Below are 12,324 nucleotides of genomic sequence, written 5' to 3' on the forward strand. Positions count from 1 at the left end.
CCGTAATCAACTTCCTACTGTGACGTGGCACTCATTACGCAACCGGCAAGCACTGCAGCTATATAAGTGAGCTGCACAGCTGGTACCAGTCAGTTCTAGTGTGGCTACCGCAGAGTCGTAACCTGGCCATCGCCGAGTCAGTTGTACTGTGACAGCCACCAGGTTGTAAAGTAACAGCCGCCTAGAGAGTTCTACTGTAGCAGCTGCCTAACACAGTTGTACTGTGACATCCGCCGAGTTGTAAAGTAACAGTCAGCCGACTACAAGTTGGAGTATAGCAGCCGTCGCGGAAAGAAGATCCGGACGTGTGTGTGATTGTGTAATCGGGAGCGTGTGATACAGTGATACACAGCTCCCCTACTGTAAACGTGTAGACTACTGAAGACAGAGTGAACTGATTTGCGCATAGGGTTATAAATCGTGAAACCCCGCAACAGTGTTAACAGATTACTGCGATTAGGGTTATAAAGTGTGAAACCCCGCAACTGTGAGATAATTAATTGTAGCCATTACTTGTAGATTGTTAAATAAACCAATTAACCATCTCTACGGCGTCTTCGGTAACGAAACACGTTACAATATTGTACGTGAAGAATTAGTTTGACATGTTTGTGCTCCGTTAGGACATGAATCTCACAGATGACGGTGTGGTGTTATGTGCTGCATTCGCAGAAGGCATAGTTACTGACTAGTTTGCTAAGTGTCAGACAGCGTCAATGCATCATTCAATAACATGTTGAGGCACCTTAGTAATGGGTTCCCTGTGCTGGCCCATTGTTTTATGTAATGTTTGTTTTGGACTGTATAATTTTTTTTTCCTTTGTCATGGTTGTTTACAATTATGTAATTTTATATATATATAAACCATTCCCTGTGAGTTTCATACCATGGACCCACCAGAGAACAACCAAATATATTATGAAATCTACTCTTTACACTTGCCAGTATGTATGGTGGCCACAGCTATTAAGAAAATGTGCATTTATTGTGGCAGTATTTATGGACAGTCGATCCTTAGTCCTAGATCCCTCCAGTTACATTCATAAACTTTAATTTCTTAATTGAAGTTAGGTGTTCCATGTCAAATCAACAGATTTTGCTAAAAACCTGTGGCAGTTGATATTTTATTTGAATGAAACTTGATGTACCCATAGGTTAGTATGGCATAAAAAAATTACAAAGCATTTTGTTGTATAACTCTACAACCGTCCCTCTTCTCTTTGTTTGCTTGTCATTGCTCCGGCCGCTCCTTTCCTCCTCGTAGTTGCTACGGCTACTCCTGCTTGCCGCTCCGTCCACTTTTACCCTTCCTTGCAATTTGGGTTCAGAAGTAACCAGGTTGGATTTAGGATAATGGTAGGCATGGATCTCTTTCTCAGGTCGATAACAGGTCTTTCTTTGAAGAAACTTCAACACAATGAACCCTTGGCTTTACAACCTTAGGTTTAATTTACTTATTCTTTGTCACAATCACTAATCTGTCATTTTCAATTATACATCACTCACTATTTATAATAGTTACATTGGCGCTGTCCCGCCTACAAAGGCGATTCTATGAGGAAATAGCCAGCGCCTCCACTCACGAGGAGTGTATCTTATCAAGTCTTGCCTACCACTGGCTTGGCGACGCTAACAGACCTAAGGGCCTTCCCAGCACCACACCCTAGATGACATCATTCCCCACATCAATCCGGGGATCCACCGTCCACTCTCCAGCTACAAAACTGCACATACGAAATAATGCCGTGCTATCGTCACGTAGGCACCTCCCCTCCAGGGCCTCACACATTCAAGTCCACTAGTAATCGGTTACAACTCATTGGTTTTGAAGATAGAGAATGCTGAAGTTTGTGTAATTCTGACTGTTTTCACATGACTCAAAGAAGCATTAGATAATACAAAACATTGATTTCCAGTGTTAATGGAGATACCTGAATGAAACTGAAACCATATGGAAGTCACATGAGAAGCTATCAAATGATGTNTGAAGAAACTTCAACACAATGAACCCTTGGCTTTACAACCTTAGGTTTAATTTACTTATTCTTTGTCACAATCACTAATCTGTCATTTTCAATTATACATCACTCACTATTTATAATAGTTACATTGGCGCTGTCCCGCCTACAAAGGCGATTCTATGAGGAAATAGCCAGCGCCTCCACTCACGAGGAGTGTATCTTATCAAGTCTTGCCTACCACTGGCTTGGCGACGCTAACAGACCTAAGGGCCTTCCCAGCACCACACCCTAGATGACATCATTCCCCACATCAATCCGGGGATCCACCGTCCACTCTCCAGCTACAAAACTGCACATACGAAATAATGCCGTGCTATCGTCACGTAGGCACCTCCCCTCCAGGGCCTCACACATTCAAGTCCACTAGTAATCGGTTACAACTCATTGGTTTTGAAGATAGAGAATGCTGTAGTTTGTTTAATTCTGACTGTTTTCACATGACTCAAAGAAGCATTAGATAATACAAAACATTGATTTCCAGTGTTAATGGAGATACCTGAATGAAACTGAAACCATATGGAAGTCACATGAGAAGCTATCAAATGATGTATACAACTTATTATAGCTTGAGTTTTTCAAAGTGTAAAACAGTACACTTGACCAAATTACTCCTAAAAATTGTACAACTTCCAACTAGATAATATTTGTTGTGTAATTGATTACCAAGCTACATTTTGAGGATGTAACATTCACATTCTCCCCTGCATCTGATGTTAATTTGAATTTGTTTTTTTAATCTATGAGGAAGTTGTGATTGTTTGACTACAATGGTGCACATTTGGTCACATTTCACATTATCACGGTATAAAACTCACAAGCATGGCTTCAGTTAACATTCCATTTCCATGTGAAGCATGTGAATGTGCCGACCTTATATCCAGTTACTTCATTTTCCTCAAACAGTTTGGTTCTACTGTTCTATATCTTTTTGTGGACGACATCAGTATCCTGTCCCTGTTGTCAGTGGTTGTGTTACACTCTGTATTCTTNCATTGGTTTTGAAGATAGAGAATGCTGTAGTTTGTTTAATTCTGACTGTTTTCACATGACTCAAAGAAGCATTAGATAATACAAAACATTGATTTCCAGTGTTAATGGAGATACCTGAATGAAACTGAAACCATATGGAAGTCACATGAGAAGCTATCAAATGATGTATACAACTTATTATAGCTTGAGTTTTTCAAAGTGTAAAACAGTACACTTGACCAAATTACTCCTAAAAATTGTACAACTTCCAACTAGATAATATTTGTTGTGTAATTGATTACCAAGCTACATTTTGAGGATGTAACATTCACATTCTCCCCTGCATCTGATGTTAATTTGAATTTGTTTTTTTAATCTATGAGGAAGTTGTGATTGTTTGACTACAATGGTGCACATTTGGTCACATTTCACATTATCACGGTATAAAACTCACAAGCATGGCTTCAGTTAACATTCCATTTCCATGTGAAGCATGTGAATGTGCCGACCTTATATCCAGTTACTTCATTTTCCTCAAACAGTTTGGTTCTACTGTTCTATATCTTTTTGTGGACGACATCAGTATCCTGTCCCTGTTGTCAGTGGTTGTGTTACACTCTGTATTCTTTCCATTTCATCACAGCAGTATCATCCCTCTGTGGTCAGTGGAAAGATGCTGATGAGCTTTCAGGATGCATGAATTTGACACAGTATTCAATGTTGTCATCACTTTTTTCCATCACAACACTTATCCACCCCTTACCACCATATTTGCATGCAACATACCTGGACACAGTGACGTCATTGTATGGAATACAAGTAGGCCCTGAATACTACCATTAGATGCATGTGTCAAAGAATGTACTTGAACCAGAAACTCAAAAAACTCTCATTGTGGTGTAATTTAATTATATCTAGCAGCAGTTTTTTCTCCATAGAGCCTGGAATCTCTGCACAAGTACTGAAGCATTCCTTTGACTCAGTTTCTGTGCTGGCCCTCTCAGTCACATAAGAATTTTTTTTTCTGTGAATGTTTTCTTGTGCAAATTCATAGAAATCTTCAGGTGTCAGTATTTATTTACCATAAGGACATTGAAGGCTTCCTTTGGCTGCTTCTTGTTTGGAATAGGTGAAACACCCATTTCAAGGAATGAAAGACCTTTAAGGACAATGTATCAGGTATGACTGAATGTAGGATCTTTCTGTGGATCATCAGATTCTTCTCTGTTCTGGGTAATTTTGCTGTAACAGTTCAAACAGAATGAGTGCCCTACATAAGTGAAGAATGTTGTAATGATATAGTCTGCAGCCTTTTTCCTCACATATGCCTTGTTGTCTGTAGCAAGGATCACAGCATTTCCCTCGAAACAAATGAGTATATATACCATTACAGTACCTGTTGTAGTTCAAGTGACCTGGTTTCCAAATCTTGGCCAGAACAAATTTTTTCTTCATCTGGTAAGTTTATGAACATCCAGAAATGCAACTTAATGAGTGTGTTACTTTTGTGGCAGTTATTTTATGTTCTGCTGAACAGGGCTCCACTGTGGTCTTTGCCTCTTAACTCTTTCCTGTCATATGTCGATATATAATCAACACTGAGACAGTGCTTCCACGGACGAATGTTGATATATGATTGCAAAGTTTCTTTCGCGTTTGTTCAATGATATGTCGGTCGTATGTCACTACTTGCCACTGTATACTATACCATTGCAATCTTGAATCTGCATTCTTCAGCCATCTGGAAGTCATAATTTGAGCTACTTGAGGAACCAATGCCATTTATATATTACTGTGTATCAGTGTTAGCAACATGACTTTGCATCTGCCTTCTAGCATGAAAGAATGAAAATATGATGCTGTGTGTGTCAAGAATGAAGAATCAATTAGTGCTTTGTTAAATGAAGAACTTGATGTTGACTCTGATGATGACATGGAATTGGAAAATGAAAGAGAACCTGGAAGTGAAGAATTGAGCAATGAAATGTCAAAGTGAGAGCAAGAGTGGAACAAGTGTTGTGCCTACTCATGAGCGGGAAGAAGTGACAATGTGCGACAAAAACCCAAGGCATACGCATTTACTGAAAATGCAGGGCCACAGTTTATTTAACCTTCTACCAGATTCAGTGCCCATGGATAATTTTAGTTTATTTTTTCAATGACAAGCTTTTGAATCACATTGTTACAGAAACAAACAAGTATGCGAGACACAAAATTTGAGAACTTCAGCTTAGCCTGAGGTTCATTTGAAGTAGCTGGTCTGATGTGTCAGTTCCTGAAATGAATGCGTTTTTAGGTATAATTATAAATAAGGGCATGATGCCATTACCCAACATAAAAGACTATTGGTCTAATGAGTGGGCAACACAGATACCATTTTTTGTTGATTTAATGTCTAGAGTTCACTTTTAGCAGATATTTTGGATGATTCATGTTGGTAATTATACCACTGAAGAAAACAATCAGGCCATAAAAAGAACAAGGAAAGTACACGGGATTATAGAACATATAAAGAAACAGTTTCAGAAATATTTTTTTGCCAGGTAAAAACATTGCAATACATGAATAAGCAGTTCGGTTCAAGGGCAAAATAATTTTCAAAACTTATAATCCGAAAAAACCTTCAAATTGAGGCATCATATTATTTTTATTAGCTGAGAGTGACACTGGTTATGTTCACAGTATAATTCCATATTACGGAAGAATTACAGGTGAAATGTGTAACTTGCCATACTCAGAAAAACCTTTCACTGACAGATATTATAGTAGTGTTCAGTTGGCCCAGGAATTGGACAATTGAAAATGCCACACAGCAGGCAATATTATTGCTGGTAGAGTTGGCAATCCAAAACCACTGAGGAAGGGGGCCATGAAGAGAATGAAGAGTGGGGACACTTTTGCCTACAGAAGAGGGAATGTCCTGCTAAAGGGCTGGAAAGGCAAGAGGGTGGTTCTCATGATGTCTACATATCAGGACACATCAATGGAAAATACTCGTATAGTGACCATTCAGAAAGGGGGGCGGCAGAAAGAAATTCAAAAGCCAATGTGTACTTGACTACACAAAGCATATGGGTGGTATAGATCGCAGTGATCATTACTGGACAACATGTGCTTTCATTCATAAATCTGAAGTGGGGGAGAAAACTCTTTTTCTGATGCCTGGAAGTGTGCATTGTAAATTCATACATTTTGTACAGCAACTGTAAGGCACACATGGGAGTGAAACAAATGTCACATGTCAAGTATCAAGGTGCTTTTGTAGGAAATCTAGTAGGCATATGCACATCCCAAGAAAGAGAGCACATCCGGGGTCAGCTGAGAGGGAGGAAAGACTAAATACAATGCCTCGCTTCCTCTACCACTATGAAAAAAAGAAACACAAAGATTGCATTGTGTGCAGCAATCGGAAGGTCAAGTGAGCCAGAAAGGAAACATACTTCTATTGTAATTGTTCTTTTGTGTATATGTAGAAAATTTTATTGTCTTTCAGATTGTTTTTAGTTTGTATTTCTATGTTGCATAGAATGGAAAATATGTAGTTTTTTTCTGAAAGTCTGCAAAGTTAAAGGCTTGGGGCCATTTAAATTCTGCCTCAGAGGGCTGCTGGTTATTTAAAAGTCTGTACGTTAAAGGTTAATTAGTCTGTGGCTGTGAACACAGATCCTACTGAGACTCCAGTTTCTTGTGCTGAGTATCTTAGCAGTTTGTGAGGACTGATTTCTAACTATGTCTAAATGTCTTGAACTTTTTCTTCAGGTAGCATATTTCTCTTGTATTGTTTTAATATGCATAACTTTGTGGGGCCTTCTTCCTGTGGGTATTTATGAATGCATAACCAAACACACTTTTAGTAAGTTTTCTTATGAAAATTCAACTATGATAACTCGGTGTCACAGTATGGTAACTGGTGTAGTTGCTTCAGTTTCTCAGTTCAAACTTCTGTCTGACCTTTTGATCGCATGTAGCGATTGTGGAACTGCTGAATGGATTTTCATTAAAATTGTTATTGGGAAGTTTTACCAAAATTTGTCACAACTTGCCAGTTTTATTTAAAATCAGCAGTAATGGGCAGTTTGTATGAAGAAGCCGTACTGTTTTGTAGATGATTAAACAATAGGTAGTGAGCATACCAGAACTATAATGTTTGCGTACATTGGGACTAGTTATTCCCAAGTTATAATAACCTTGTCATATCTCATTTGAAGTTATTGAAGCTCAGCAGTTGATACAGTGTTGTAAAGTAAGTGAATGATGAATCAAATGACTGTTTTTTTTTTTATTGCTTAGGTTGTAGGATGAGTGATTTCCTTTGTCAAGATTGCTTACAAAAGGCATTAAAATCCCTCCAAGGCATACAGATCTTGCCTTCATTATTGTCTGTTAGGTGTAGTTTGTCTCCTGGAGGTCACTTTTGTACATCTCAGCACTGAGCTATTATATTTTATAATATGGATCAGTGGTTCCCAAAATCTTCTAACCTGAGAAGGCCCCTGGTGGGAATAAAAACGTTTGAAGCCTTCCAATTAAAAAAATACTTAAAATGTAATTCAGCAGTTTAAGAAATGTAATCACTATTGCATCTTAATTGTGTCTGTGAGGTACTTTTTCTATTGTGTTATATATTTGTAATTTATTGTTCCCTTTTCTTATCAGTTTATATATACAATAATTGGAAATTTTGGTGGGCCCCAAAAGGAAGCTTCAAGGCCTTGTTTGAAGCCCACAACCCCACTTTGGGAAACAGTACTATTGATGGTTAAGAGAGAACAATAGCTTTGATCTTTTTGTGTGCAGAGTACAGCCTGGGGAATGTTACCATCTTTATACAAAAGCAAGAGAGATGACTCTGGCAGACTATCCTCTTCCTGAGATGCTGCGGACCCGTCTAGATGAGGTTATCTTGCAGATCAAAATACTGCAGCTAGGAAAAACAAAACCATTCTTAGAGCAAGTCATGAATCCTCCAGATCCTCGTGCTGTTGAATTATCAATTAAGGTACATTGCATTGTTATATGGTTGGAAAGCCTGATATTGACGAAGTGGCTTAATATACATAGTGTAAGAGCCTAGTTTAGAACAGAGAAACACTTGCCACATCAAGAGCAAAGTGTTGCACAAACAGGAAGCCTCTGACATCTGGTCCTCTCTGTGAAGGCAGACAGTTTCTATCATAGAGATATTTGGTTTTCAGACTTTATCCATCGTCCTGGTTTTAAGGTAACTAAGAAAAACATATTTTGGAAACTGGATCTGTTTCCGTCCTCAGGTGAGGGAAAACACCTATTCTGTTTGGTCCCTTAGAAAGAGCTAGCCTCAATCACTGGACAACCGATGTCACAAAACACAAAGATTATAAACACCTGAGACCAGGCTAAGTCCATGAGAGCTAATAAGAAAAATATACATTACAAATTGTTCCGTCAGTGTGACATCGTCGTGGACATCGAAAACAAGCTCCACGAAGATGTCACACTGATGGAACGGTCTGTCTTGCAGGTTGAAGCCATCATGGAGCTGCTGGAAGTCTGCTTGAGAACCACCTATTTTCAGGTCGACGACAAGTTCTTCCAACAGAAAGGTGACATGGCTATGGGCAATTCTCTCTTGGCCATCGTTAGCAACATCTTCATGGAGCAGTTTGAAAAACTAGCTCTTGACTCAGCACCGTACAAACCATCATTATGGCTGCGATACGTGGATGACGCTTTTGTAGTCTGGCCTCATGGTCCAGAGAGATTACAGAATTTCTTCGACCACCTCAATAGTTTAAGGCCTTCCATCTGCTTCACTATGGGAACTGAGTCAGACAATGCGATCTCTTTTCTGGACGTTCTGGTCATCAGGGAAGAGATGGCACTGGTCACACAAGTCTACAGGAAACCCACCCACACTGGCCAATACCTCAACTTCAAATCTAACCATCCGCCTCTTGTAAAAAGAGGCTTGATTAAAAGTCTCCACGAAAGAGCCACCACCATATGCCAAGATCGACAAGATTTGATCAAAAAAAGTAACAACCTGAGACACAATCTTCAGTTGAACGGTTATCCCAAAGGCTTCATTGACTCGGTCATTAATTCCAAGGGCAGTAGTCGTCTGAAGAAAGAGGAAAACACTCTGTGTTCTGTATATATTCCATATGCGAAGGGTGTTTCTGAAAAGTTTAAACGGATAGGTAATTGATATAATATTAGGACCATCTTCCGTACGAAACACACTCTTAGGAACTCTCTTATGAAAACCAGACCGAAAAGAGATCCGCAACAGATGGCACAGTGCGTCTATAGCATTCCTTGTGAATGTGGCAGAAGCTACATTGGCGAAACAGGCAGACCTCTGGCCGTGCGGCTCCGGGAACATAGGCATAACCTCAAAGAAGGTCTTCTAGAAAAATCTAAACTAGCTCAACATGCCTATGAAGAGGGACATAGGCTAGGCTGGGATGAAGCTAAGATTTTGGATATTGAAAGCCACATCAGGTATAGGAAATACAAGGAAGCGGCCCATATGGCATGCTCTGCCAACCCAATTAGCCAACCCAGTTTGGACTTTTCTCCCATTTGGATCCCCCTTATTAGGAATGAAGTCACCAATTCACATAGAGATTTGTATGATGTGATATATGTCTTTATTGATTTCTGTTAGGTTCTATATTAGATAGACGTGATTTACTCCATTGTTGACGCTAGTAAGACACTATTAGTTTTTACTATTCTCCTTTCTATTCCATGACTTGGGGTCATGGACCTGGTTATTAGTTTGGTTTCGTGACATAAATTTCTACGGCTCTATCTATCCTGGTTCCACACTTGTAGATGTTTGGAACAATTTGTAATGTATATTTTTCGTATTAGCTCTCATGGACTTAGCCTGGTCTCAGGTATTTATAATCTTTGTGTTTTGTGACATTGGTTGTCCAGTGATTGAGGCTAGCTCTTTCTAAGGTACCCAACAGAATAAGTGTTTTCCCTCACCTGAGGATGGAAACGGATCCAGCTTCCGAAACGTCGTGTTTTTCTTGGTTATCTTAAAACCAGGAGGATGGATAAAGTCCGAAAACCCAGTATCTCTGTGTGTTATACACCATTGTCAGAATCCTATAGTAACTACTAGTTTCTATCATATTGCAGTGTTTCTGTGAGTCATTACTTTTTCATATATTCTATTTATATGTATTTTTCTTTGTTTTTGTATTATACTGCCTTATTTCATCTACAAAACCACCCTGTAGGATAGGCTATAGATTTTGATTAAATTTGATACATATAAATCTAATGTCAGCAGAATTTTTTTTTTTACTTCACTATTATCCCTGCTTCTCTTGGAGCTGAAATTCCACATTTTGTTTCTGCAAGCAGAAAATGATTGGAAGTAATAATGTGTTGTGTTCTGCTTTCATTTGACAGTTGTTAGAGAATCTAAATGCTTTGGATGCTGATGAGAATCTTACACCTCTCGGTTTCCACTTGGCCAGATTACCTCTTGATCCACAGACTGGGAAGATGATTCTGATGGGTGCTCTCTTCAGCTGTGTTGACCCCATCTTCTCTGTTGCGGCTAGCCTCAGTTTCAAGGACGCTTTTCATGTTCCATTGGTAAGACTTAAAAAAAGATCCTGTGCCACTGTGTAATATGGCCATGTTATGTCACATGGTAGTCCTTTAGATATATTGAAGGTGTTTCCGGTCAGAATGCTGAGGAGAATATTTGGGTCTGAGAAGGAAGAAGCAACAGGAGGTTGGAGAAAATTGCATAATTAGTTTGATATTCTATACTGCCTACTACACATGGTTAAGATGATGGACTCAGGGAGGATGAGATGGGCTGTGCATATAGCATATATGGGGAAGCTGAGAAATGCGTGCTTGCTTTTGATAAGGGAACCTGAAAGCGAAAGGCCTTTTGGAAAAAGCAGCTGTAGATGGGAGGATAATGTTACAATGGGTCTTCAAGAAATGGAATGGGTGGGTGTTGACTGCATTTACCAGTTTCATGTGATCATCCTTCGCAAATTTCCAATTTTAGGAAGAGAGCAGATTAGTTAAAGGCACACGTACAGTATCTGATGATGGCAAAATGTCTGAAACCTGTGATGTTTTAATGTACAGTGTCCCTGTATGTAGATTGTGTTGAGCGAAACCAGAATAATAAGCTTACAAATAAAACTGTCATTAAAACTGAAGAGCATGGCTGTCATTAATATGAATAAATTGATGGTGCATAAGAAAATGCCCATTAAAATGAATATCTCACTGTAGGTTGTACAAGTACATGTTACAGCAGACTAATGCTGCGTATGTTTGTGCACACCTGTGTGCCACCGGAGGATGATCTCAGTGTGTGACAGTGAGATACTGTACCTATGCTCTAGTCAGTTTTTCTGTCTCAGCCTTTTTCAGAAAAAGATGCATATGGGGTGTATCGGAAAGTTCCTGGACTGCAACTGCTGTAACTGCCTCAGTGAAAGAAGATGAGAGGGGAGGCCAAGGTCACACTTCCACAAGCCTATTGCTCAGTCTGCCACGTGACACCGCGCTGTGAATGTGCAATGTTTTTACACCAGTGCTTATTCGAGTTCATGTTTCGTTTTGTCTGTCCTGTTTGGCAAAATTGAGCAACTTGTCTGCATAAAGTTCTGCATGAAGCTTGGTAAATCCACTGCTGAACCCTTGAAATGCTACGTGAGGCTTCTGGAGAACCATTCTTTAAGCCAGACAGTGGTTTTTGAATGGCATTCATGTTTGAAGGCCAGTCATGTCAGTTGAAGATGACGAATATTCAGAGCAGCTAAGCACCGGAAAAACAACAGAAAATGTTGAAAAAAATTTGAGAACTCATCCACAAAGACCGTTGCCAGACAATCCATGAGCTCGCAGAAACCATTTTGATCAGTTTTGGAGTTCGCCAGGAGATCTTAACAGAAAATTTGAACATGTTCTGCATTTCTGCGAAGTTTGTTCCCCGACTCTTGACAGATGATTAAAAGCAGTGGCGTGTGAACTTGTGTCTTGAGCTGTTAGAGAAGACTAATGAGGACCCAACATTTTTCTCTAGGATCATAACGCATGGAAAAGATGGATTTACTCGTATGGTTATGATCCAGAAACAAAGCAATACTTGTCTTCTGGGATTTGGCACCGTGTATATGTGGTGTTAAATGACGTTTTTGAGGAACGTATCACCTCCATTTTCAGGGTAGAAGAAAAAATATAAGAAATCTGCAAGCGAAGAGACCGTGAGAACCGGTAAAAGCAGACTGTGTTGGAAATATACACAGCTATGTGAGAGCAGAGAAGGAAGGGGGGAAGGGCAAGTATAGAAGTGAAAACA

At 39.5% G+C, this 12,324-nt stretch overlaps 1 protein-coding gene across 8 annotated transcripts in view; it reads left to right on the top strand.

Moving 5' to 3' along the window:
* Positions 1-12,324, top strand: part of LOC111862126 (ATP-dependent DNA/RNA helicase DHX36) — a 58,369-nt gene that overhangs the window by 38,650 nt on the left and 7,395 nt on the right. For all 8 annotated transcript variants that reach the window (XM_023847279.2, XM_023847275.2, XM_023847271.2 and 5 more), the window contains exons 13-14: positions 7,788-7,989; positions 10,401-10,589. In XM_023847279.2, the coding sequence (XP_023703047.1) occupies positions 7,788-7,989; positions 10,401-10,589 (391 nt within the window). The remainder of the gene's footprint in view (positions 1-7,787; positions 7,990-10,400; positions 10,590-12,324) is intronic.

The sequence above is a fragment of the Cryptotermes secundus genome, unplaced genomic scaffold, assembly GCF_002891405.2.
Source record: "Cryptotermes secundus unplaced genomic scaffold, Csec_1.0 scaffold718, whole genome shotgun sequence".
NCBI lineage: Eukaryota > Metazoa > Arthropoda > Insecta > Blattodea > Kalotermitidae > Cryptotermes > Cryptotermes secundus.